The sequence below is a fragment of the Hydra viridissima genome, unplaced genomic scaffold (assembly GCF_058129835.1).
Source record: "Hydra viridissima isolate aposymbiotic clone 2 unplaced genomic scaffold, HvirCarnegie_v1 scaffold_5, whole genome shotgun sequence".
Classification (NCBI taxonomy): Eukaryota; Metazoa; Cnidaria; class Hydrozoa; order Anthoathecata; family Hydridae; genus Hydra; species Hydra viridissima.
The window spans coordinates 11767180-11795027 of NW_028324304.1; the positions used below are offsets into that span (position 1 = coordinate 11767180).

Consider the following 27848-nt stretch of genomic DNA (forward strand, 5'->3'; position numbering starts at 1 on the left):
GTTAAAGCTCAAAAATAAAAGTCATTAAAGCGCGAAAAAAGTAATTAGATTAAAAAAAAGTTTTTTTTTTTTAATTAAGCTTGACGGAAAATTACGGGAAAAAAATTAAGCCCTTATTAAGGAACGAATTTAATAAATATATACATAGGGGAAAGGTGCCTATGATGGCATAGCGCTTATGATGGCATACTGGTCATATTTCCAAAATATTGGTTTTGGTGCATAAATGATTAGACCAACATGTGTGTATTAATAATTCATTACTTCTGGTGAAAATTCGTCCCTCTGTCATAAATAATGCTTTTGTAATCAATAAACATAAATTATCGCATGTGGGATTGTAGTTTTAATGCCCTTATATATTTAGGATTACGATTTTATTATACATCATACAGAAGTGAAATTTTTTTGCATTTCATTTGCAGGCTTTGTACATTTATTAGAATACTTCTTTTAATGCTATGTGTAGAATAAGGTAGACACAGCTTGTTTTAATAAATATGGTGACTCTTTCTTAAGATGGCATACCGAGGAGTTGCCATCAAGGAAAGTCTGCAAATGAATTGAAAAAAATGCCTGAATTATATTTTAATGCGCAGAAAAAGGTGATCAGGTTAAGAACAAAGATGAAATATAAGAACTTAAGAAACAAACACATTTGGAAATGAGATCTCCCCCATCAGAAGCTTCCATATGCATTGGATCTTCTGTTTCAACGAAAAGATAAGATCTAGTATAAAAAAGTTGGGTCCGGTGCCTTTAGTAACCCCTAAAATCGAATTGAAAAGGGCATGAAAAAGTGTAAAAACTGGACCTCTGAATACCACACCGGATATCCAAGAATTAAAAGATTAGGCAAAAGAAAAAGATAACAAAGAAAAGGAAAAATTTGTTAGAAAAACAAAAAGAAAGACGGTTGTTGAAGAAAAATACTGCAATGAGGAGATTAAAGGAAGTAATAATAAAATGGATTTTGAATTTGATACAGCATTTTTGAATTGTGATGAAAATTATTCGCTGTCTTGCTCTAAAGAACCATGGATTTGTTGTCAAAAATGCAGATCTTGGTGTTATTGTTTATGTGCAGACATTAATAGAGGTAGAACAAAATTTATATGTGAACTATGCTTATAGACCAAATATTTATTTTTAATTTTGTTTTCTTGATAAGTTGTGTTTCCATTAACAAAAAACAAAAAAAATTTTTGTTTGTCTTATTTCTTTAAAGTGTGCCATCATATATGATGCCATCATATATGTCATCATAAGCAACTAACTGCTCCTATAGGAGCAGTTAGTTGCCTATGATGGCATACTTGTATATCTTTTTTTAATGGTATAAACTTGTAAAAAAGCAAAAAATTAAAAATTCTGAGGTTCATTATTATTCTACAATACACCCATGCCAATGACTCAGAGAAACGTTAAAGTTAAGTATGCCATCATACACATTTCCCCTACAAAATAGATTTGATTAGAATTTAAAAAAATAAATACGCTACTCTAGTATCTAAAGATAGTGCGGAAAGGCTTAGAAAAATTTTTTGGACATTTTTATCATCATCCTCTTCATTTTGTTCAAGTATAATGTCAATATTTAAAACAAATCCGTTAATATCATCATCAAAATCTAAAGTATTTACCCTAGACAAAAACTTATAAAAATTTTTAATATGCTTAGAAACCAGCTTGATAATGTCTTTAAGGTCTTTTACTTTTTCTATTGATAACACTTTTCCATTAGGTCATGAGAAATGTACTCAGACATCTCAAAGTATTGGTTTTCGTCTTTCACAACCTTTTCCTACGTTGACTTCTTGTGCTTCCATTTCATAAACCTCACCCTTCATTTATAATGTAGAGGGTCCAATCTATTTTCTACTTTCTAGTTTTATTTTGTTTTGAAATCTTTGCTTTCTTTGTATAAGTTCGATTTTACTCATAATGTTTATGTGGGTAATAAGAAAAGCGCATCTGCCAGAGAATGGCCCTATAGTACGAAATATAGTACGAAATTGCATAAAAAGTTTTTCTTGAGCCTCTCTGCTCACCATTTTGCAGCATTTCTTTTTACAACAATTTTTAATTGCAGCGTTAAAAGATTTTGATTCGACTTGTTTTCCTCCAGCTTTTATGTGAGGTTTGTTTCATCGGATAACTTTTAATTATTTAATTAAGCTCACGACTTTGTTTAGAAAATATTCTATTTCTTCTCTTTTAGGACGATTCTCTGTGCTCTCAGAGTTATGTTCGTCTCTACTATTCTGCCCAATTCGGTTTAACAATGATGTGAAAAAAGGAAATGTACTATTTTTCAAGCATCTGGGTACATTGGGGGATAGATATTATCATCACTATATGATCCTTGAAATGGTTCATTTTCATAATTAAATAAAAAATTTCTAATGCACTTTCGTTTTTTCCTCTTACGAGCTTGACAAGTTCTCTCTGAGCTGTCAGGAAAATATGAATTTCAGAATGGATTCTGAAATACGCATATTGCAATAATGGTTTAATCAGCAAGACTTCTTGAAAAATTATGTTTTAATCACTTCTGTCAGGTAGTGATAAAACAAGAGTTGGAACTGCTAAATTAATTTATGTAGAAGTAAATTAGGACACAGACTTTTAGGTAAGAAACGAGTAATTATATTTTTTTTAAACCCGTTTAATACCAAGAAAGAAAAGTAAAAGGAAAATTTAAAAGCTCATCTTTTAAAAAAGAATTGGCAACTATTATTTAATACTTCTATCTCCTTTCCACAAAAAGAGGATATTAAATTCAACAGAAGAAAACTATTGTTTACACACATTATATAGTACTATAATAAATCAAATGTCGGTTTACATTTTACGCGCTGGAAGGCATATATATATATATATATATATATATATATATATATATATATATATATATATATATATATATATATATATATATATATATATATATATATATATATATATATATATATATATATATATATTAGGGCATGCCAAAAAAAAAAATTTTTGGTCGCGCTTTAAAAACCTATTCTATACATAAAAATAAGCAAAAATATGAATTTTTATTGTTCTATTTCAATTCTAGGTGCCAGAAGATGAAATCAAGATTGAACGAAAATACGCAAAGTATGGTGAAATTACGTGAAGGATGGCGAAATAATAAGATTGCACCATTTCGTGTTTGGTTTAAGATTACAATCACTACATGACACATCTATTATAAACTGTTAATAATTTCTTATAGCTTAATAATTAAAAATAGTTAAAATATCATTAATTTTTCCGAAAGAAATGGGTCCGAAAAAGAAGAAAAATGCGCATACAAGTGAAAGTGTCAGAAGACCATTATATCTGTTAACTAACCTAATTTCACAGTTACCAAATACAACCAATGGCAGTATTTTAAGATATTATCAATATCTAATTTCAAGTAAGAAGAAAAGATTTATTAAAACACAAATTAACATGGAATGTAGGAAGCAAAAAGGAACAAGGAACTTGGTATGCAAAAGTAAGACATAACTATAAAACATAAACATTTATATTCCTAGATTTAAGAGGACTAAATAATTATTTTTTCAGGTGCCATAAATGTTAAATAAATGAAATATTTTTTAAAAATCTAAGTTAGGTAGAGATTTTTGTGACCTTGAGGCGCAATCAGACTGCTTGATTAGACAAATAGTCAACATTTGGACCAAAGCAGGATTTGAAGCATACATCATTTCAAAATATTCAATTCTTGACAAACTTCAAGCTCTACACAAGAAGTATCAACTTTTGAAAAAACGTGTTACTCTGAAAGATACCAAAGATACTAGAGAAAAAATTAAGAATGAATTCATTTCAACAATGGAACAGTTGTTTGACATAGGCAAAGAAAACTTAGAGCAACTGATGAGAAGTGACAAAATAATACCAGGAACACAAGCTGCTATTGAAGACAACCTAAATTTCTATCTAGACCAGCAAACAGACAGGTAAGAATATCAATTATAAAGTAGCCTTTTTGTAAATTTCTCTATATTAATCAAATTGTTAGTAGCGCAGCTACTTTATGTAGGGCATTCAGTCCGTCTGTCTTTCAGCTATTCATCTCTCCGTCCATCAGAGTAAGTTATTGCATTCTAATGTTATACCTTTTGATTTTATAAGTAGTTTATTTCTAAGCCAGATGAAGAGCTAGCTACCATTATTGAGAAACGCCTAGAAAGGTATAAAAGACAAGAACAAAAATGAGAATGAAGTACCTAAAGGAGAAAGAAAGATGTAAATCAGCTCCCCCACTACTTGATGAAAGTGATGAAAACTTGACGCCAGCTAAGAAAAGGTAAAACAAGTGTCATAATTACTTTAAAACTGTTAAAAAACTTTTTTCTTAAAAATGAAACCCTAACTTATTTATGTAAACATTTTAGATACCAGTCTGCTCCAGCCAGTTTGGATATGTTTGACTCAACTTTGACAGATTCAGATTCTGCTGTAGAAGAAGAATCATTCGAAGGTAGTGATGATGACTTTGAATATGGTGCTGCTCATGATAAAACCCCAAAAGTCTTACCTAAAGGCTCAATGCAAGTAAATAAAAAGATCACAAGAGAAAAACTGATGGCAGTAACTACACCTATTTGTGCTAGAGGGTTAATCAGCATTGAATTACAAACCTGGCTGTTGTCGTCTGTTGTTAATTATCTGGGAGGAGATGTTAATCAGATGGGCATTTCTAAATCCAGTATTTCAAGAGAAAGAGCGAAAGTAATTGAACATCAAGGTAATTTTTAAAGGGACAAGGGATATTACACCTAAAGAAAAAAACTTTTATGCTAACTTTTTGCCAGTCAAAATTAAGTTTTTTTTTCAAATCAAAAGGTATTTCTTCAGATGCCAAATTTCTTGTCCCTGATTTGTAATGTAAGTCTATTATAAATGAAAGTTATGATACAAAATCTTACTATACCTTTAAAGAGTGAAGTATTTACCTAAAAATAAACCATCATAATAATAATGTATTGTATTAAAAGATGATCTTTTTTTAGGTAATACCATCAGAGAAAATTACAGAGAGATAATGGCTGGAAAACACCTTGTTCTCCACTTTGATGGCGAACTGTTAAAACATTTAGATAAAAATACCTTGCAATCTGTTGTAAGAGATAGAGCTGCTGTCAGTGTTACTAGCCCTGAATTTGAGATTAAAAACGATCTCTTACTTGGTGATTTACCTGCAGAGTCTGGCAAAGCTGTTGATGAAACAGAAATTATTCACAATTTACTTGAGTCCTTTGAAATATGCAATAAAATTTTTGCAATTGTTGCAGATACAACCAATGTTAATACAGGAGCCCATGCAGGAATTATAATCAGATTTTGCTATATTTTGGGAAAACCTGTTCTCTGGCTGTTATGCAGACGTCACATGTTTGAAATAGTAATTGTAATTGTCCTTGGACTTACTGCTGTACCAGATAGACAGTTTTATAAATATTTCAAGAAGGACTGGGAAGTGTATCACGCCATAATTCAAAAAGCTGACCTGTCTGAGTTTAAGAAATTTGATGAGAAGAAGCTGGAAGTTGGATCTGAACTTTATAAACTTTACCTGGAAGCTCAGGAATATCTAAAGTTTGCTCTTAATCACGAAGTGTTTCCAAGAGATGATTATAATCACCTAGTCAAGTATGCTGCATTTTATTTAAATGTCTCATCACCAAAGCTAAATGGTTTTAAAATTCATCAAGCAGGAGCTAATCACAATGCTCGTTTCATGGCTGACAGTCTTTACAATTTATCTATTGTTATGACATCAGGTATAATAGATTTTCTGCCTAAAGATCAGTTACCTCACCTGGAAAAGTCAGCTTTTATATGTGCAGCTTTTTATGCTCCATGGTATTTATGTTCATACAAAGCAGAATATGCTGTTAAGAATGATTACCTGTCATTCAAGTCAGCTTATGTTATGCAACAAGAGTTCGATGTCAAAATTGGCAATGCTTTTCTGAAATTTTTTCAGCAGCATTCTTGGTATCTTGCCCCAAAGGTTGCTGTGTTAATACTGGCAGATCCAGATGTTGAAGAGAAGCTTGCAGTTCTAGACAAGCTGTTGACCTTTGAGGTACCAGATATCAACACTATTCCCAATGGTAAACCTGATGCTGTCCTAGTTTTACCCACCTCTGAGTAACAGAGTTGATTACAGAGGAAAGTTGGGCTCTGTTCATTGTTCTAGGCATACAGGACAAAATTCCTACCTGGAAAACAGATTTAGCTGCTGGAAAGCTGGAGGAAAATGATTCCTATGTGTCATTTTGTGAGTTTGCAAAATCTGTAAATGTTACAAATAACCCAGCAGAGCGGAATATCAATCTAATATAAAGATAAATCAGTAGCGCATTAAAGGAGGACAAAAGGCAAGATATACTGCTAGTTGTCCGAGAGCACAGGGCGTTAATATCATTAGAAGCTGACCAAAGTGCACTGACCAAATTGTAAAAAGTCTGTTATAGTAACAATATTTGATTTTAAACTAAAAAATACCTTTCCTAACTTATTTATTTCTTCATTTTCAAAAAGAATATTTTTTTTCAGAAAAAAACAATGATTTCTCGTATTTGCGTAAAAACCTAAAATCATCTTCCAGCACTAAATATGGTCCTAAGAGAGGTCAAATTTGGTTTATATACTTCTTTTTATGTATAGAACAGGTATTTATACGGCGATCTTTCATTTTCTGAAAATCGTGCCATTTTGGCATGGCCTAATATATATATATATATATATATATATATATATATATATATAATATATATATATATATATATATATATATATATATATATATATATATATATATATATATATATATATATATATATATGTATGTATAGTTTTATAGAAATTATGTTAATATTTCCAGTAAGAGTGCTCAATACAGCGTAGAATAAGTAGAGCGAATATATTATTATTGTTATTATATAAACTAAATAATTAGCTTGGTTTATATTACATTACTTAAAGTTTCACGCAATAGCGATTATCAGATGTTATAAACAGTAAAAAAACTTAACGACAAAAAATACGAAAAAAAGTGCTATGGAGTGTCAGCTATGATGGCATTAAAGTTTTTTATTAAAAATTTATTTTCGTGGCGGCACTTTGATGTTAGTTCACTTCGTTTATTGAGCAAGTCTAGTTTCGATGTAATAATGTGGTACTTTTCGGTCAAGCACAAATTACAGTAATTACCACCAGGTTTAAATGGTTCTGTCTGATCGAGAATGTTCCACGTAAGGATGGGTTCTAAGCCTTTACTTTTGCACTCCCATACAAATTTAGAAAGTTCAGTGGAGTTTGCCTTACTTTCATAACGAAAAAAATTTCTATGCTTATACCATCTGTCTTTAAAGGTTTTTTCAGTGAGCCCAAAATAATAATACCCCTTTTCTTGCTGCTGAGTTTTTACCTTGCAAATATAAATAAGGTTTTTCTTAAGGCATTTTCCATTTAGTGGGCATGCAGCGGTTTGTCGGCAATTGCATGATTGGCTATTATTGTCAGTAGAATTAGATATAATTCTTTTGTTATGAGCAGTAAGAATTTTCTTAATATTTTGGAGGCAGCTGTAACTAACTTTTACGTTGTTCCGGTTAAAAAGTTTGTGAAATTTATGGTCTTTAGGAAAGCATTTATCAATTAAACCCAAAAATATCTTTGCTACGTTTGTTCTAACGTTCAGTGAAAACGGAGGGTTAAATGAAATAACGTTTCGTTTTCGAGATCCTGCATCACGTTTTGGCTTGTTTTGATTGAAAAAAATTTTTCGTTTAACCCTTAAAGGACAGCGGGGTATTTTACTACCCCAGAGGAGTTTATTTTTAACTGCCACATCAACAAATTTTGTTTATTTAAACTGCCACTTCAGAACATCTTTTATTATCATTTAAGGAAGTTGTTAGTGTAAAATGTTTTTGTTACTAATCAATTGACAATAATATTGTTTGTTGAAAATTTAGTTGGGTCAAATCATTATATTTCAACCAATGGCCTGTGGGGTACCATCTCTGATTTTCCTGATTTTTACATATCATTATCTACACAATGTAAATAGGTTAAATGTGCAATTTCAGAGTTCCAAGTGCAGCGGTTTAGAAATTATAGCCTTACAAACACTCTCAGGTAGCCCCCCTCGGTTCCTCGAATGGTAAAAACAGACAACTTTAAGGCCTTATAACTTCTTTCTAACTTTCAACAAGTGGCTCATTTTTTCTAGAACTATTTTCTAGATATTTCTGTCTTAAAAATAGTGATTTTCATTAGCTTGTGTCATGTTAGAAAAAAACTACAGCCTCCTCAACTTTGGAAAAATTCTGAAAAATCCTAAAAAAAGGCAAAATGAAGTTAACCGTAGTATTTTTCTATTCATCAACAAGTCCTTACATGTAAGTTTTCTGATTAGCTACAATTGTCTGCAACAAATGGGCAAAATATAAGCAGCTTGTTACATTTTAGAAATCAGTTTTATCTAAAAATATATAGTCCACTTGACTAAAAAGTCCCATTTTCAGCCATTTGGGGATAGCTCGTAAATTTTTCTAACACTTTGTATTGATCTGATATTAACAGCAAATAAGGCCATTAGATCTAACTTTATAAAAACGTAAACATTACAAACTTGTCATGTTCACAACAAAAATGGCAGCATATTTTAATAACCCTATTTTTCAATTATCAGGGTTGAATAGCGTTATTGGAAACCAGTGCCCCTCCAACCTGCCTCCTGGCCCATATGAGAGATATAACCTATCGTAAGTCATTTCTTAAAAAAAAACGATATGGTTGGTTACTTTCTCCCTGATCTGGACTTTACACTGGATAGGAGCACAACTAAAGGGGTAATAACTATATAGAGCCTGCATTATTGTTCAAAGGTGATACTCAAAAAAAAATTTAGTTAATCACAAAATTGCAATTTAATCTTTATTATGTTGATTTTTTTATAGTTGATTGAATTGCTAATAATTCAAGGCAAAAGCAGGACAGTGGGTTCATACATTACTGGCAATAAGAAGTAGAACAAGACTAATCAAACCATTATAATATTAATTTGATGTTTTGTTTAAATAAATAAATTTTTTTTACAAAGTATGAGTTTCAATTTTATTAGTTAATTTTAACTATTTATCTAAAAATCCAATGATTCTATATACTATACCTTTTTGCAAATGTAAATATATAAGCATTTATAACTCAAAATAACTTACCTTGATATTTTTCTGTTTAATAAACTTTGTTATTAATTGTTGGATCTTATGTATGTATGTATGTATGTATGTATGTATGTATGTATGTATGTATGTATGTATGTATGTATGTATGTATGTATGTATGTATGTATGTATGTATGTATGTATGTATGTATGTATGTATGTATATATGTATGTATATATGTATGTATGTATGTATATATGTATGTATATATGTATGTATGTATGTATGTATATATGTATGTATGTATGTATGTATGTATGTATGTATGTATGTATGTATGTATGTATGTATGTATGTATGTATGTATGTATGTATGTATATATGTATGTATGTATGTATGTATGTATGTATGTATGTATGTATGTATGTATGTAGAATCAAATCATTACTGAACCTACTTCTCCTAACTTCACATAAATTTATACAGAAGAAGGTTCAATAATATTTCATCTTGATTAAATATTTTAGATAAACATGAATACTTGTTCTATTGGTATTGAACTAAAATTAGATTGTCATAAAAATACATACTGCAGTCAGTCTGAAATTTCAGAAATATTAAATGAAGATAAATAACTGGAATAAAAAATATTCACCTGCATACAATTTGCACTCACCACAGGTTTCAATTTATTAATTACTATTCAATATACCATAAATCATGTTGTGACCCTTTCTCAATTCATTCAAAGATTGTTAAAGGAGACCTGACAACTGTCACTCTGGAGCATAATCAACTGAACTCTAATTTAATTCCTAGGAAAAAGATATGTTTTGGTTGTGTAAGAAAAATCAAGAGCATTGAAGAAGTTGACAAGAGACATGACCCAGATTATATACCACCTGATAACTCTGTCATCCAAATTGATAATATAAATCCTTGTCTTATTAAATTTGGTATGTCTCCTGTTAAAAGATCATCCAGCATGAGTATGCTACAAATAGACAATAAAATAAAAAAGAAAGTTAAGTTGCTAAATGAATCTTTCAATGCATCTGAACGAGATGAGCTACAAATTAGTATGCTCAAAAGTTCCTCCTTAGATTTTATATGTGTATAGTATATAGAATCATTGGATTTTTAGATAAATAGTTAAAATTAACTAATAAAATTGAAACTCATACTTTGTAAAAAAAATTTATTTATTTAAACAAAACATCAAATTAATATTATAATGGTTTGATTAGTCTTGTTCTACTTCTTATTGCCAGTAATGTATGAACCCACTGTCCTGCTTTTGCCTTGAATTATTAGCAATTCAATCAACTATAAAAAAATCAACATAATAAAGATTAAATTGCAATTTTGTGATTAACTAAATTTTTTTTTGAGTATCACCTTTGAACAATAATGCAGGCTCTATATAGTTATTACCCCTTTAGTTGTGCTCCTATCCAGTGTAAAGTCCAGATCAGGGAGAAAGTAACCAACCATATCGTTTTTTTTTAAGAAATGACTTACGATAGGTTATATCTCTCATATGGGCCAGGAGGCAGGTTGGAGGGGCACTGGTTTCCAATAACGCTATTCAACCCTGATAATTGAAAAATAGGGTTATTAAAATATGCTGCCATTTTTGTTGTGAACATGACAAGTTTGTAATGTTTACGTTTTTATAAAGTTAGATCTAATGGCCTTATTTGCTGTTAATATCAGATCAATACAAAGTGTTAGAAAAATTTACGAGCTATCCCCAAATGGCTGAAAATGGGACTTTTTAGTCAAGTGGACTATATATTTTTAGATAAAACTGATTTCTAAAATGTAACAAGCTGCTTATATTTTGCCCATTTGTTGCAGACAATTGTAGCTAATCAGAAAACTTACATGTAAGGACTTGTTGATGAATAGAAAAATACTACGGTTAACTTCATTTTGCCTTTTTTTAGGATTTTTCAGAATTTTTCCAAAGTTGAGGAGGCTGTAGTTTTTTTCTAACATGACACAAGCTAATGAAAATCACTATTTTTAAGACAGAAATATCTAGAAAATAGTTCTAGAAAAAATGAGCCACTTGTTGAAAGTTAGAAAGAAGTTATAAGGCCTTAAAGTTGTCTGTTTTTACCATTCGAGGAACCGAGGGGGGCTACCTGAGAGTGTTTGTAAGGCTATAATTTCTAAACCGCTGCACTTGGAACTCTGAAATTGCACATTTAACCTATTTACATTGTGTAGATAATGATATGTAAAAATCAGGAAAATCAGAGATGGTGCCCCACAAAGTTTTCTTGAAATTGGTTGAAATATAATGATCTGACCCAGTTACGTTAAAGACGGTTGGGGTATTTTTATACCCCAAGCAAGTTTTCTCATTTTTTAGTTAGTGAATCAATAAATAGTTATATAAATTATGTTTAGTTTAACACTTGCTTGTGTTTTAGTTATTTTTTAATAGGTATAGGGTATTACTTTTTTTTTTTTATGAGTAAATTATACCATATGTTAATTATATATATACAATCACTGTAACAACAATAGTGTGCTCATGTTGCATATATTTTGTTTTTATGTCAAAAATATTTATATTATTGATACAAAATAATAATGCCTAAAATGTTTGTTATATATTTTTCACATATTTGGTTTGATAAACACTTAAACTATTTTTTTAGAATAAACATAATTAATATAATGAGTCGCCCAAGAAGAAATGCTGCAGTCGAGGCTAATAATATTATTTTTGGTTTAAATGAGTTATCTTCAAGTGATGACTCAGCTGATGAAAACCTTACAGATGATGAAGAAGATAATATTACAGCTAACAATGAATCAGATGCTATCATTTTTGATGAAAGTGATGAAGAGGTTGTTCAGGAAAATCACATTTTAAATCAAAACATGATCTCAAAGAATGATGAGGAAATTTGGAGTAAACTTCCATGTGTAGATGCTGCTCAGCCACGTGCACACAATATTATTCGACAACCAACTGGCCCAACAAGGTTTGCAGCTCAGGTTTGCGGCCAAAGTGTGGATACTGCCTTTAAACTCTTTCTAACCCCAGAAATAATTAGAATTATTGTCAACTGCACTAATGCTAATGCTGAAGCTCGTAGAATAAAACTAGAAGAATGGGTTGACACGACGGTAAATGAGCTTTATGAGTTTATTGGAGTTCTCCTCCTAGCTGAAGTGTTCCATTCTAAAAACCAAAGCATAAAAGAACTTTGGAGTAGATTAGATGGCATACCAATATTTTCAGCTTCAATGCAAAGAGATCGGTTTGTTAACTTGCGACGATGCATTCAATTTGATGAGAGAGAAACAAGAAATCAAAGACAGTTTGAAGACAAATTTGCACCTTTAAGAAACATAATGGAAATGTTTATTACTTAATGTAAGAGCAACTACAATCCAAGTGCATATCTTACTGTCGATGAGCAACTAGTTACATTTAGAGGACGTTGTCCATTTGAGATGTTTATACCTACTAAGCCAGGAAAGTATGGAATGAAGATATGGATATTATGTGATGCTGAAACCTCTTACTGCATAAACTTGCAACCATATATTGGTAGAGTAAATGGAGTACGTGATGTTGGACAAGGTACATGAGTAGTTCTTGAACTAACAGATCACTTAAATGGAAGTGGTAGACATATAACAGCTGATAATTTTTTTACAAACATTCATCTTGCACGGGCATTGCTAGGACGTAAAATGACATATACTGGCACCATTAAAAAAATAAAGGAGAAATACCAAAAAAGTTCTTGCCAGCCTTACATCGACCAATTTACTCAAGCAGTTTTGGTTTTCAAAATGATTCTACTATAGTTTCTTATGTACCTAAGAAAAACAAAGCAGTAATATTATTATCAACCTTCCATTACAGTAATGACATCGTTATGGACCATAATGAAAAACCACGTATTATTCTAGATTACAAAAAATATAAAGGTGGAGTTGACACGTTAGACCAGGTTGTCAGGTGCTACTTGAGTTGCTGAAAGAGTAACCAATGGCCATTTACAATGTTTTGATATTGCAGCATAGAATGCTTTGATTTTATTCTTGTCAATTCACCCAAATTATAAAAATGGGGCTTCTCATAGAAGAAAAGAATTTTTAAAAGAATTATTAAAAAGTCTTATTAAAAAATTTGATGCAAATGACCTTCCACCAATAGTTGCAAATAATAATCTTGGCCAAGTAATTGCACAAAATCACCTATTAAATCAAGGTCAACCAATTCAAGAGCAGCACATAAAAAAATGCTATATGTGTCCGCATGTTCATGACAGAAAAACCCGTCTGCAATGTGCATCATGTAGTCATTCTGTTTGCAAGGCTCATAGCAAAATTGTTTGCAATAGTTGCCTTATTTAGAAGATATATTTTGTTTTTATTTAAATAAATTGTATCAAGTATCACTTTTATTTTAAAAAAAATTGAGAAATTTAATATTTTTGTAAAAAGCACGTCTTTTAATTTAAAAAGTTCAACATATTTTGTATAAAAACCTATATTTTCAGTTGGAGTAGTTTAATACCCCAGCCGTCCTTAACGTAACTTTTTTTTCCCGTCCTTTTAGGGTTAAATCCACAAGAATTTAGAGCGTTGTTATAAAACGGTGCGACTCTATCAAAAACCTCTTTGTTTGAAGATACAATACTGCTCAAAAATTTAGCACACATAAGATTTAAGTTTCATTTTTCTTCTTTTAATTGAACTTTTAGGCGGTAAACTTCTTATGCCTTTTCAATTTTTTTTATTTATAGTTAATTAAAACATACCTTATATAGAAAAAAAAATTGAAAAAAAATTACGTTAATTTTACCATCTATTTTTAACTTAAACAGAGACCGCTAATTAAAGCGGTGTAAAAAAGCTGCTCATAAGTTTAGCACACTTGCACTTCTATTGTCTTTTAACTGCCGCTCTTTACTTTTTGACGTCAAAATTTTATTAAAAAGTAAATTTAACTATCCATTTTTACATAAACAAAACTGAACAAGAGTTTCAAAGATATACATAGTATGTATTACCTCATTTGAAATAAACTTGGTATTTTTCGCTTAAATTTTGTCCATAATGTGACCAATAAGATGGGAAAAAAATCATTTAGCTCTGAAATAAAACAGCGTATTGTAGGACTACACCTTGGTGGTTTCAACAGCTCTGAAATTGCTGGAACTCTTAAGTCTGTACCTCGTTCATGTGTACTCAGAACAATTCAGAGATTTGAAAAAACTGGTACTACTGCAGACAAAAACCGATCTGGACGACCAAGAATCACAAGCATCACCGATGATAACAGTATCTATAGAATTGCAAGAAAAAACCCTAAATACTCAGCCAAAGAGATTGCACAAGAAGTGAACTTGGCTCTAAAAAATCATATCTCAAGACAAACTGTAAATAGAAGATTGATTGATCGAAAACTTTGTTGCTACGTTGCTGCCAGAAAACCACTGCTTAAACCAATTGATCGGTTAAAACGTATCGAATTTTGTAGAGCTATTTTGAAAATGACTAATTATGAACTAAGAAGAATAATATTCAGTGATGAATCCAACTTTACAGTTATTAACCGAAAGAACAGAGTGATTATCCAATAAAGAATATCTCATTTACTAATATTCAAAATGATTTTCAAAGACAATTGCATCACGACATTGAAAAAGTCAATTCTTCAAATAACTTGTTCATCTTTGCAGATAAAACTAGAAACATATATGAACTAGATAAGCCTTCTTATCAGAAGCTTTATGCGGAAAATATTACTAAAATTTACCAAAAATCTGATATAATACAGCATAACAGTATTAATATAGAGGCTAAAATAATTGCGAAAAATTTGGACATAGACGATAGAATAGAATGTCTAGCAATGAACTCAGCATTTATTCCCCTTAAAGACCACAAGGATAATTTTGCCAACAATCCTGAGTGTCGTTTAATAAAACTCGCTAAACCAGAACTCGGGAAAATTAGTAAAGTTTTATTAGATGATGTTAATAGCAGAGTGAGAAAGGCCACCCTCGTACACCAATGGCATAATACAAAAGAAGTAATAGAATGGTTCAAGTCCATACCAGACAAAAAATTATGTACTTTTATTCAATACGACATTAACGAGTTCTATCCTTCTATTTCAAAACAATTGCTTAAAGATTCTTTAATACACGCTAAGAAGTTCACCATAATTCCTGATGAATCAATCAACATCATCTACCATACTAGGAAAACTTTACTTTTCGCAGGAAATAATATGTGAAGCAAAAAATCAGGCGACCCTGATTTTGATGTTACTATGGGAAGTTTTGACGGAGCCGAACTGTACGAGTTAGTAGGCCTATACATATTATATGCTATTGCCAGTGAATACGGGCTGAACACCACAGAACTATACAGAGATGATGGTCTATGCTGCTTCTATAATGTCAGCGGCCCTCAGTCAGAAAAAATAAAGAAAAATTTTGTCAACATTATTAAAGATAAATTCAACCTTACTATTACTATTAAATCTAATTTAAAAATTGTAAACTTCCTCGACACCACACTTAATCTCCTTGACTTTTAAGTACTTTTCAACCTTACAGAAAACAAGGAGATAACCCTATGTATATCAACGTCAACTCCAATCACCCACCTAATATCATTAAATCGATACCGAAAATGATTTCTAACCGCATCAGTAATATACAATACTGCTCAAAAATTTAGCACACATTAGATTTAAGTTGCGTTTTTTTTCTTTAAAAATGAAATAAAAGTAAAAAATAAGAAATTCAAGGTTTTTTAAAAAACAAAAAATATTTATTTGACTTTGTTAATATATAAAAAAAAAGTTTAAAAAAAGCTGCTCATAAGTTTAGCACACCTGGATTTAAGTTTGCTTTAATAGCAAGATCAATAAGGGATATGTCCACCTTTGTTCTTTATGCATAGTTCACATCTTCTTTTAATTGAATCAAAAAGTTTTCGGCAATAATCAGTTGATAAGCTGTCGAACGACTCTTTCAAACTTTCCCTAAGATGTTCAGCTGATGTTACGGGAGCTTTAGTGAGTTTGCGGTCCAGTACAGTCCATAGATTTTCGATTGGATTAAGGTCAGGTGATCTAGCTGGCCACTGAAGTACCTTAATGCTGTTTTCTTGAAACCAAATAGTCACCGTTTTTGCCTTGTGACAAGGAGCGTTATCTTGTTGAAATTGCCACTCTGACTCATTGCTAAAAAAGATGTCTCTAGTCGGGATTAAATGATTTTCAAGCGTTTCGATATATTTATGTTGATCCATACGACCATTGTATAAGTAGCAGAGACCTGGGCCGTCATAAGTGATGCAACCCCATATGCCTACCGAACCTCCACCACCTTGTAGTCGCGGCACAATGAAGCGACTACGAAACATCTCATTATAGTGTCTTCACATCAAAGCTTTCCATCTCATACGTTTAATAAGTCACTCGACTTTCTCCGTTAAATATTTCAAGTATTGCTTTTTGGATGGTACTGGTACGTTCTTCATCGAATAGTTGAAATAATGGTTCTTCATAATTTGTAATTATTTAATGTAACCGAATATACTAGAGAGTGTTCGATTTGAAGGAGCAATAATATAGTATTGTCGAAATTATTTTAATATTTCCAGTAAGAGTGCTCAGTACAGCGTAGAATAAGTAGAGCGAATATATTATTATTGTTATTATATAAACTAAATAATTAGCTTGGTTTATATTGCATTACTTAAAAAAGATCTCAGTTGGTTCAAAGTTGTTGACGTGGAATATACACTCTAAAGATGTCCCAACAGTCTCTTGAAAATCCGGAAGGCGGATACCTGAACCTGAAGTTGAAGTGTTGAGTGGGTATGGATCCAAAGCCGGCCAATTCTCTACTACTAAACAATTGGCTACTGATGTTGGACCCCGTAAGTCAGGCAAGAAATGATGTGTCGCCTACAGGAACACCGCTTGTGGCAATACTTCGAGGAAGAAGGTGATGGCGACCGGGCTCAATACCTGCTATGTGGCGTCTCCCTGCATCGGCCTGACGAATCAACTTCAGGAATGGCCGGCCATCGCAAACCTATTCAACTCGATGAGGCGGCAAAGGTCTGCGGTGCCTTGGGAACCCTGCTCAAACAGAAGATGAAAATTTTTAAACATTTTATAATTTTTCGGATGACTAAAACCGTTCGTAAATTAAGTTTCTTGTTTTTCTTTAAGTGACTGATGAGAAAACCTTGCTGAAATACGATTCAACAAGGTCCAGTCTCAGCTTTTTGGCGAGACTTGGAGAGGCAAAAGAACCCCATTTAAAAAGACTCCTCTGACGACTCCGAGTCAGAGGTACAAGTGCCCTCTGACCGACAACTTACAGCTTAGATGTGACTTGAACATTATGAAGTTTTTGGTGGCTTGCAAGCTGCCCTTTAGTCTATTGGAATTGCCTAGATTTGTTAAGTAAGTTAATTAAATAACTTCGTAAAACCTCGCCCAATAACGTTGAATGAATGATCTTTTACTGAGCATAAATAGTTTATATTTGTGTGAGGGCGGCAATTTTAATGAAAATTTAATTATTTAATGTTTAAAGTTTTGAGTAAGATGATGAAGGTCAGGAATTGGGGATGGTCTGGGTTGTAGAGTTGAGTGGAAGGGTATATGGAGGTTCGGAACAAGGTTGATGGCGTGGGGAGTACTTGGTTAGGAATGGGCAGGTTTGTGGAAAGTTTGGTTAGGAATGGGCAAGGTTTAATGTAAAAAGCTTAAGATTGTGTTTGCCGTCCTCAGTATATTTTATTACAAAATATATTTCAATAAGCAATTTATTAGTGTGTAATGGTTAGCACTCTTTTATTCATTACGTTATAAAATACAAAGAATGCTCTCTTACTCTACTTTTAGTGTTCAATACTGTTTTTATCAATAACTCCTCTTTAACTCTTCTAGCTTCTTTTCTTAATTTTTTCCTTTAATAAAAATGGCGAAAATTCTGCTTACTTCTCTTCAATCAATTTTTCTTCTGACTTCTATTTATTTCTTTACTTCTTCTGTTTTATCAACAATTTCAAATTCTTCAATAATAAAAACTCTATTTCTCTAAAATTTCTTCTTAAAAATCTTTCTTAAAAACTTTGACTTCTTCTCTTCATTTATATATAGGAACTTTTCCTCCTTCTTTTTTGTTTATTCAATAAGTCCTTCTCACTCTTTTTTTGTTTATTCAGAAATCCTTTTGCTCCTTCATTTCATGAGAAGTCTTTCTCTCTCTCTCTCTCTCTCTCTCTCTCTCTCTCTCTCTCTCTCTCTCTCTCTCTCTCTCTCTCTCTCTCTCTTTGTTTATCAAGAAATCTTTCGTAACTCTATTTTTGAGCTTTTATAGTTCTCCATTATTTTTTGTTTCATTGCTATATCTTCTTATCATTAATTTACTTGACAGGTAAATAAGTCTCTGCGTGTACGTCTTTTCTTAATTGCTGTTTTTAATTTTTTCTTCACTAAGTTTTATTGTGTTATCGTTTATTTATATGACAGGGTGAATAACTCTATGTATCGTCTTTTCTTTGTTTTTAACTCTGTATCGTCTTTTCTATGTTTTTAACTTTTCTCCCTCCTCACAGTTGACTAACTAATCTTATTTGTCATAGGTCTTTGCCAACCTAGTCTGTACGGTCTTCTATCTAAATGTCCTGGAAGAAGAGGAGCGCCAGATAGAAATTGACCTTCTCGACGTAGCTTCTGTAGCATTCACCACCGATCACTGGACTTCCCAATTTTCTGAGTTATGCCAAACCACCACCGCTCATTATGCCAACTCCTACAAGCCACAGAAGTACCTTCTGGGGGTAAAGAAGTTTGAGGGTCAGCACATCGGCAAGGCCATTATAATGGTGACTGATTCGATGATCGACGAAATTGATGGTCTGGGACCAAGCGTTCAAAAGTTAATGATAACTGATGTCGCCTTGAACATGCTGAAAGGTATGAGGGATTCTAGGAACATCGATCACTATTTTAGATGCCTTGATCATGTCATCAACATTTGTGTGAATGAGGCCTGAAAGCAGAATAGCTGACCGCTGCCATCGAAAATGCCAAGAAGTTGGCGGCTGCAGTCCACAAGTCGAGCCAGAGGAGCAACCGAAAAGCAGTTTGGATGCCGTTTGAGTTCCACTTCTGGCGATCAAAAGAGTGTTTAAAAGATTCAGCTTCGAAAAGACCTCGATGCATCTGGTCAATACCTTCATCAGATTAGAAGCAGCTCTGAGAGGATCCGCCGAATGCACCGCAAGTTATGAACATCTTCATCAACCTGTTAGAAGAGGCGTTTAAGCTGAGGATTCCCTCATGTGGACGAACAGTAAACAATGTTCTAAACGAATTTCAACAAGGTTTACAATGGTTGGACGAAGTTTATAACTATTTAATTATTTTGTGAATCAGTACAATTTGCGAACTTCCTGGATCCCAAATTCAAAGGCTTCCTCATAAATGAAAATATTTGATCATTGAAACTAATTTGTATCACATAAATTTAACTCTTACCTTACTGTATTTACCACCACATCATTAATATGTTTCCTTTTTTTTCTCATTATAGTAACCAGCTAATCCCTTTTAAAACACAATGTTATGTAATGTGTATGGTTCTCAGTTCAGGATGCGAAAAAGCTTAACAAATCTGCCACCCCAAAATAAGTTTAGCCGCCCCATCTGCTCCTACCTATCTACGCTAGTGTTTTTTATTAATTTAATTTTTTGTTAATTTTTTGCTCTAATTGTTGTTAAAAATGATATACAATACCCATCTGTATTTTTTTTTTCTTTCTTTACTTAGTGATTGTAATGATGTTTAATAGATTTAATCTATTTTGTCTAATAGATCTGATGAATTAAAAATTAACAAAATGCTCTTGATATAACAACAGCATGTGTTATTATAACAGTATAACATACCACCTTTTTTTTTTTTACTTACTTTTTTTTAGTTAAATTTATTTCATAGCATTTAAAAAATAAATTGTCAAGCATCATTTAAGTATATCATTATGATAAAAAAATTTTATTGAAATATTTCGACTAAATCGACTTTTAGACGGCGCAGTAGAAATTTAAAATGTAATAGTCGATTTTGGTCGACTTTGAAAAATACATTAATCGATTTAGTCGACAGTCGAATAATTTCGTAACAACAGTAAGTTTTTTTATTTGAGGAAAATGTTGGTTCGGTCCAATTCACGGAAAATCGGTTTTGATGGTATGGAAAAATAAATATCGCGGCGATATCTTTTTTTTTTTTTTTTTGGGAAGAATATTTGAAAATCATCGTTTTAAACGATATATCGATATATTTTCTGTATTCTGTTGTAATAAACATGGCTGCGACGAAAATGCCAAGTTTTCGTTTGGCGTTGCAAAATTCTATTTTTCGTCTTACTAACATAATAGAATGCAAAAAATCTCACCAATTTGTAAGATGTGGTTGTCTATTTCTCTCGAGAAATTTTCGTCGATACAATAGAATTCCCAAAAAATTTTTGGAAAGCACAAAAAAAGACCGCAATAAAGTGAATAGGGATGATGTCTTTTTTATTTTTGATCAAGTTTTACCAATTCACTCATTGCAAGAAGCTATTGATACCTTTAAGGCATATGATTTATTTGGTGGAGAACCGATTGATATTTTACTTAAGGTTGATTTAAATACTGGAAAGGTAACCTTTTGCTTCTACATTTTTCAAATTTTTAATAAAACAAAAAATCTTCTCAAAAGATCTTTTGTTTATCCATTACCATTACATCCTAGGCTAATAACCCTAAGAAAAAGAATTTGTTAATTTTTTTTAACATTATTGATAGGTTTTAAGATGATAATCTTGTAAATTTTGAGCTTCCAATTCAAAATCAGTTACCAAGTAGTTTGTAATTATTGTTACACTTTAATGTTTTTTAAAAGTAAATTTGTAAATTTCAATATTTGTTTATGTAATTCTATTATAGTTTAAAAAAATTAACAAATAAATAAAATGAGAGCGAGCTAGACATTTTTTCCAACAGCTTTTATGGTTTCCTGACCTTTTGTTTACGTACTTTGTTCTCTATTTTTTAATTATTTACTTTAAAATTTAGGAAAGTTGATTTAATGGCTTGGAAAACCAAAAGTAAGCTCTTAAAGTGTTTCAAAATTTTAAAATAATACTCTAAAATAACCTATTTTAGAGTATTATTTTAAAGGAAACACTTTCAGAGGTAGTTGAATTGGATTGAGTTTAAATTTTCAGTTCTCTTCTAAAATACATTTTAAAATTTAAATCTTTTTTTAAATGCATTTGTTCTACATTTGTTTTAGGTGCTGTGATTTCAATGTTTGATAATTGGTTGAATAGTTTCTTTCAGCTGATTTTTAAGAATATTTTCTGGTAAAACAATCAAATATTCATCAGTGCCATAAAGATCACATGATAGTACATTGGTGAAAATAAATTTTTTATGAATGTCTTAGCAAACCATTTTGCTTCTACTTTGGAGCAGTATTCAAAAAATTTGTCAGATGTTGGCACATTCCTGTTTCTAAATAAACCATTAAAGTAATTAAATTGACATTGTGATGCTCATTCAATCTTTTTTAATTTGTTGCAAAGCTTCTTTGCTCAGATCATTTCCAAATGCTGCTGAGGGGTTTTGTAGAAATTTAAAAACTCCTACAGCTGATAGCGAAGTAGCCAAGAAGATTTGTACAAACTGCTACAATTTCTCCATCAATAGATTGCTTTAGAGTTTTCATTTTATGAATTAAGTACTTTTCCTTTCAAAGCTGGGCTGCATTTGAATTTTCTTGCAAGATCTATCTGTATAAGTATATGAAAATTTAAAAAGTTCTATTCCCTAGGTTTTTTCCCATTCCAATTGGTTCTAAAAGTAAAAGTTTGAAGTTTGTGCTCAGTTGAAATTACATGATAGTTTTTTTTAGTTAATCATTCTTTTTTTGCAATTATCTGTAAACTATTATAAAATTTTGGTGATAATTTTAGTTTTTACTTACACAACAAAAAGTATTCAGAGATCTTTAGATATGTAGATAATAGAACCTTTACAAATATTTTTTATTTGTTTATTACATTTTAAAATTATTATCATGTTAGATTTCAAAAATAATTATCATGCTGGTGGGGTGATCGCTCATATTTTGAGTGATGGCCCCACCAGCATGGTAATCACTTTTGAACATTAACTAACCTTGCATCTAGGTGCATCCTACAGAACTGTAATCAACGACCTTCAGGTAATAGATATGTTTAGCAAGCTTGATCAATGGTTTTTGAACTGATTGTTTGACCAGGACACAACAACACTTATAATTCAACTCACCCTCATAATCCAAGATTAAATACAGGATTAACTCACAAGAAAATCTCCAACAGATTTTCACCTCTTCAGTCACTGGGTAATGCCATAAAACCGCTGATGACAAGTGGCTTAAAGAATAGCTTAGTGATTTCTTTGCATCAGTGTGGATGTTGGGACATAAACATGTTAGCTGACTTTTATTGGTGTCTTAAACGTGACTAACCAATAACTCTTCATAAACAAATGGCATCAAGAACGTCTTTCCTCGGGAAATAGATTTTTTCTTTACATTATTTGATTACTTCACAAGTTGTTTTTAAGCTTAAAGTTAGTAAAGGAGTTAAATTGAGCCTTTTTTCAGTTCACAAATAATTATTGCAACGTATCACATTACTAGGATGAAAATGAGAGATTTCTATAAAATTATATTTTTCTCAAAAAAAAAAAAAATAGGTGTACTGTATTTCAATAACCTCACCTGATTGAGCAAAATGAATGTCATATTCGGGTTTAGGAGGCCAATTTCATTAGGAATTACCTAAGAAACCCCCTAGAACAGAAAGTTTTTTTTCAAACACAGCCCTGTGTTATTGATGATGGGACTTATTGTGCTGCATATTTCTGATATCCTCCAGTACACCATCATTATTCAGCAATTAATTGCAAGAAACTGAATTCCAATTGTAAATGGATTGGAATGCAAAAGTTTGCTAAAAAATTCTTAGTTTGGCAAGCAATTTGTGAATGTGGTGAAAGAAGCTCTTGTTTTGTGACTATGGGAACAATTAACACCAAAATATACATAAAAGAATGTGTCAAGAAACGTCTTTTGCCATTTTTAAGAACACACAGGTAACCCATTATATCGGCCTGATTTAGCATCATGTCACTACTCTGGAACAACTATAAACTGGCTTAGAGAACATAAAATAGATTTCGTTGAAAAACACTGCAATCCACCAAATAATCCCAAACTAAGTCCTATCGAAAGATATTGGACTCTTGTCAAAAGAAAACTAAGGTTCAATGTAAAAGAAGCCAAAAACATTAAAGACTTCAAAAACAAATGGATTAGAGCTTCCAAGAAAGTCCAACTGCAGACTGTGCAAAAGCTGATGTCGAGTGTAAAACGCAAGGTGCGTTCATTCTCACCTGCAAAACTTCACTAACTTTCTTAAGTGAAATTTAGTAATATTAATATATGTACTTTTAAAATATATATAATATTCAAATCAAAATACAATAGTTAAATAAATATCCTTTATAATGTCCGCGCAGATTTTTTCTGGCACATGTCTTAATGTTTTTCTGTGTGATTCTTAAAATCATAATTATCTTTATTACTAAGTAATAATATTTATTACATAAACTAAGTAAAGAACACCTAAAACTTTTAAAATGTCTAAATGTGTACCATTCTAACTTGTTATTAGATACTTATAGCATCAAATGTAAATCAAATTATATAAATATGTAGTTTTTTTAAAATGTCCAAATTTTTTTTTAAAAAACCTACACGAATTGGTGTAATTTTTAAATTTTAGAGTTAAGATGAATTTGGTGTGATTCATTAACCATTCAAAGCAATTTTTTTTTTTTAATTTTAAATTCTTTCAGGCAAGTTTTCTGATGTACCTACAGTGCTCTTTTCTTTAGTAAATATTCCACTACTATTAATAGTGGAAAAAAATTTTCTTATTGCAGATTGGAGTTATGTCAATTTATCATTATTAGTTCTTTTAATCACTGATTTACTATTACTCTAAAATAAGGATTTGTGAAAATATGGAGTTTAGTATTTCAAAAAGCAGCTCAACTTCCATTGAAGTTATTATCATATATTATTCTTAGTACATACCAAGAGTTATTCAAGCAATCAAAAATAGAAATACTGTTCAAGTTTATCACTTCAAAGTAATCAAAAATAAAAATATTGTTAAATCGGTAGTGAGCAAGTTAATTGAAAAGTTAAGAAACTAAAATTGCTTAACAATAAATTAAAAACTAAGCTGCGATTTCTTTGTAATAAATTTATTCTACAATATAAAAATTTAGTTGTAACTATTTTAAACAACAATCAAACAAGGCAAAAACCTAGGCCATACCTGACTTTTTACCAATTGGGTAGATAATGCAGTGAAAAAACCTAATGCATGGTTCACACATCTAAAGATATACCTTTAATACCTCAATCATTTTTTTAAGTTTCTAACCCATTCTATTTAATTCCTAGTACCATGAAGCCCTTTGTTACCAATGTTTAGCTCTTAGTTAGCAATTGAGCCTATTATATTAGCAATAATTAAAATTTACAATGTTTTTGAGAAAATTAAAACCATCCTCTCCTTTTTTTTTGCCTGATTTCTTTTCTAATTTTCATAGGACATTGATGTTTTTTTCATTTAAAGTGTGTTTTAAAAAGTGTTTTCAGACTAGACTTTTTCTGTCATGAAAAATTATACGATTGATTTTTTTTAATTATAGAACAAAGTTGGCTCGTTAAAAGGATTAATTCATTTACCTAAACCAGTGAATCCAACACAGAAAGTTCTTGTATTTGCTGAGGTAAATAAAGATCTTTTTAAGTTTAGTAGTTAGGTAAGTTGTTTTACTGCCATGTGTGGATGACAGTAATGGATGATTGGGGGCCCTGTACCAGCCAAATCTAGACTTTTTAAAATATATTATTAGCAGGAGTTGTTAGCTGGGGCTTTAAAAAATGAACAATTTTCAAATCATGCAGTTTCAGTTGTTTAGTAAAATATCTAATCGTTAACAAATGATCAACAGAAATAAATTTATTTTGTCTAAAATACTCCTGTTAGACAAAGATTTTCAAACTACAAAAATGACTATAAAATACATGAATTCTTTCTAATTTTATAATTTGAAAATAGCAAAACTCAATTTGAGTAATTTTTTCTCTTATTAAATCCAACCTAAAAACTTGCATATATACTTTTACTGGTGCCACAATATTAAGCAGCCTCACTATTAGCATCAGACTTGCTAAATATCAAGTCTTTTAGTGAAAGAAGTCAATTGAATGACTTGCTTAACAAATTTTTATTTACAAATCCTATTTTTAATTCAGTTTCTTTTTTCTTTTTAACAGATTATGATTATTGCTTGTAAAGTTCTCTGGGAACAATTATCAACTTGATATTTTAAAAGATGCAAATGAATATTTTTGTTATATTCTTGCTAAAATATTTCGTAAAGTTTTGTAGAATACATTTAAATTGTAATTGTTTATTTTGAATATACATTGAATGTACAATTTATTATGGAATTTTTTAAAAATATTTGTATGTAAAACCCATGTTACCTGATGTATAAAACTTATAGTTGATAATTTTCAGACCTGATTCCTAGGACCAACAACAGGAGTAGTCACAGGAGAACAATTTTTTTGACTTCTCTAATTATATTCCAAGGGTCATCAAAAATGCATTATCATGTTTTTTGATTGGCTTTAATGTTTTATGTCACTCCTTAAAATCTGTGTAACTTTTTATTCTACTTCTATTTCTTCTTTTACTGAACTGTAAAGTAAACTTCATTATTCTTTTTTTCTTTTTGGTTATCTGTTTCTTTTTTTTTTTTGTTTTTAATTTTGAAATTGAACATATCTTCCACAATAATGTTTTTATTACAAAATACTATGTAATAACATGATGTAATAATTAAAAGCTATTTGTTTTTTATTAAAAATGTTATGTAATAACTTTACCTAATATAATTGACATTTTTCTGTTTCTTACAACAATTGATTTTAAAATAGGGTGAGGCTGCTGTAAATGCAAGAGCATTTGGTGATGATATTATTGTTGGTGGGACAGAACTTATAAAACAAGTATGTTTCATGCTTGTCAAAATGCTTGTATTAAAAATGTTTGAAATAGGTTCTTATTATGTACTTTTTCTTTTTTTGTGTGCTTTTTTCAGATTGAAGAAGGAACTTTACACTTTGATCACTGTCTTAGTACATTAGATTTTCTTCCTAACATTAAACATCTTCCAAAAATACTAAAAAACAAAATGCCAAACATTCGAAGAGGTATAAAAATTTCTTTATGAACAGTTTTCTTAGTAAAAAAAAAACTGTTAATTTTTTTTCTGTGTTTTTACTCAATGCTACTTAATGAAGGAAAAAAAAGCATTAAAAAAATTTTCTTTATGAAACTGTTATTTGTGTTCATTTTGATATAGGAGAAGAAAACTTTGCTTTCAACTCCTAAAGTTTTTTAAAATTCTTCTCAACTAAAAATATTCAGTTGTTTTAAAGTTTTTTAAACTTATAAGTAAATTTTGTTTATCTAGGAACTGCAACAAATGATGTTGTTGCAGCTCTTCAAGTATTTTTGCACGGAGAATCATACATTGCTGACAACAATGGTTTTTTAAGACATACAGTTGCATTGGTATGCAATTTTTTTTTTTTTTTAAGTTGTTCACAATTACAAAATGATAATTTAGTACTAATATAATGGTAAAAAATTAATAGATTCATAGACATTAAATCCCCCCTCTTTCCTCTTTCTAATTTATTACTATCATGTTACACAAACCAGATGTTAGATTTCCTTAATTAAAATTTTTGAAATCTTATTTTTTATAGACCACTTTTAAGCCAGATGAAATCAAAGAAAATATAAAAGTATTTTTAAAGACAATTGACTCACACAAGTTAACATCAAAAGGTTAGTAGTTATTTTGGCTAAGTATGTTCTTGCTTATGCAGTGCCTCGGCATCTTTCTTTAAATAATAGAGTATTTTCCATATTATGATTTCATAAATATAATTTTTTAGGTCAATTTTTCCAACGTCTAAGTCTGGTGATCCCTCCTGGCCCAAAGTTAGATTTAGATATAAAGGCTGTAGCTCCTTAATGGCAGCTCATCTGGTACAAATGAAGATTGATAGTATATTTTGCAGCAAAAGTTTAAAATCAATTATTTTTGTAATAACCTATTCATATACGCTTGGTTGTTTTTAATTAAAAGAACTTTTTTTCTCAAATATCTAGATGTTTTCTATGTTACCTATGTATCTATTTATCTTTCCACATAAATTTTTTAGAGTTCTTTCCACATAAAATTTTAAATTTCTTTTTACATAAATTTTTTAGTCATCTAGTCTCCATTCACTATGCATCATTATCATCATTATAAAAAACTTTTAGTGCTGAATCTGGTTCTGATTCAAAGTCAGTTGTGTGAAATCTTAAGCAACAGATTTCAATTGGCGTTTAATGTCAGAATTTTTTTTGT

General features: G+C 30.7%; 2 protein-coding genes, 1 long non-coding RNA gene and 1 pseudogene across 5 annotated transcripts; all 4 read left to right on the forward strand.

Annotated features, from left to right (window-relative positions):
• Positions 1-3124: 3124 nt before the first annotated feature.
• Positions 3125-6545, forward strand: LOC149888704 (uncharacterized; annotated as a pseudogene). The gene is made up of 5 exons (XR_016452832.1): positions 3125-3517; positions 3638-3987; positions 4159-4336; positions 4425-4777; positions 5043-6545. The product of XR_016452832.1 is annotated as an uncharacterized LOC149888704 (transcript).
• Positions 6546-14322: 7777 nt separating this feature from the next.
• On the forward strand, positions 14323-14835 carry LOC149888705 (uncharacterized). Its single transcript, XM_090089111.1, has one exon. It carries the CDS (start codon positions 14323-14325, stop codon positions 14833-14835), a length of 513 nt encoding a protein of 170 aa, XP_089945237.1.
• A 5696-nt stretch (positions 14836-20531) lies between these two features.
• LOC145189528 (uncharacterized) lies at positions 20532-27597 on the forward strand. Of its 2 annotated transcripts, none has more exons than XR_016452897.1 (7): positions 20532-20941; positions 25059-25139; positions 25690-26430; positions 26523-26634; positions 26898-26998; positions 27196-27277; positions 27388-27597. XR_016452897.1 is itself a non-coding variant. In XM_090088655.1 (7 exons), exons 1-7 carry the CDS (start codon positions 20603-20605, stop codon positions 27465-27467), a joined length of 867 nt encoding a protein of 288 aa, XP_089944781.1. In that variant the 5' UTR covers positions 20538-20602; the 3' UTR covers positions 27468-27597. The 2 variants fall into 2 exon arrangements, 1 of the variants encoding a protein (XP_089944781.1); XM_090088655.1 differs by having other exon boundaries at positions 20538-20941; positions 26359-26430.
• On the forward strand, positions 21700-23590 carry LOC149888706 (uncharacterized). The gene is made up of 2 exons (XR_016452898.1): positions 21700-21814; positions 22475-23590. It is a non-coding gene; the product is annotated as an uncharacterized LOC149888706 (long non-coding RNA).
• Positions 27598-27848: the final 251 nt, after the last annotated feature.

Coding starts and splice junctions, on each gene's coding strand:
- LOC149888705 (XM_090089111.1), top strand. CDS start 14,323: ATGGGAAAAAAATCATTTAGCTCTGAAATAAAACAGCGTATTGTAGGA.
- LOC145189528 (XM_090088655.1), top strand. CDS start 20,603: ATGGCTGCGACGAAAATGCCAAGTTTTCGTTTGGCGTTGCAAAATTCT. Junction 26,635..26,897: donor AATGCCAAACATTCGAAGAG/GTATAAAAATTT, acceptor TTGTTTATCTAG/GAACTGCAACAAATGATGTT. Junction 26,999..27,195: donor TAAGACATACAGTTGCATTG/GTATGCAATTTT, acceptor TATTTTTTATAG/ACCACTTTTAAGCCAGATGA.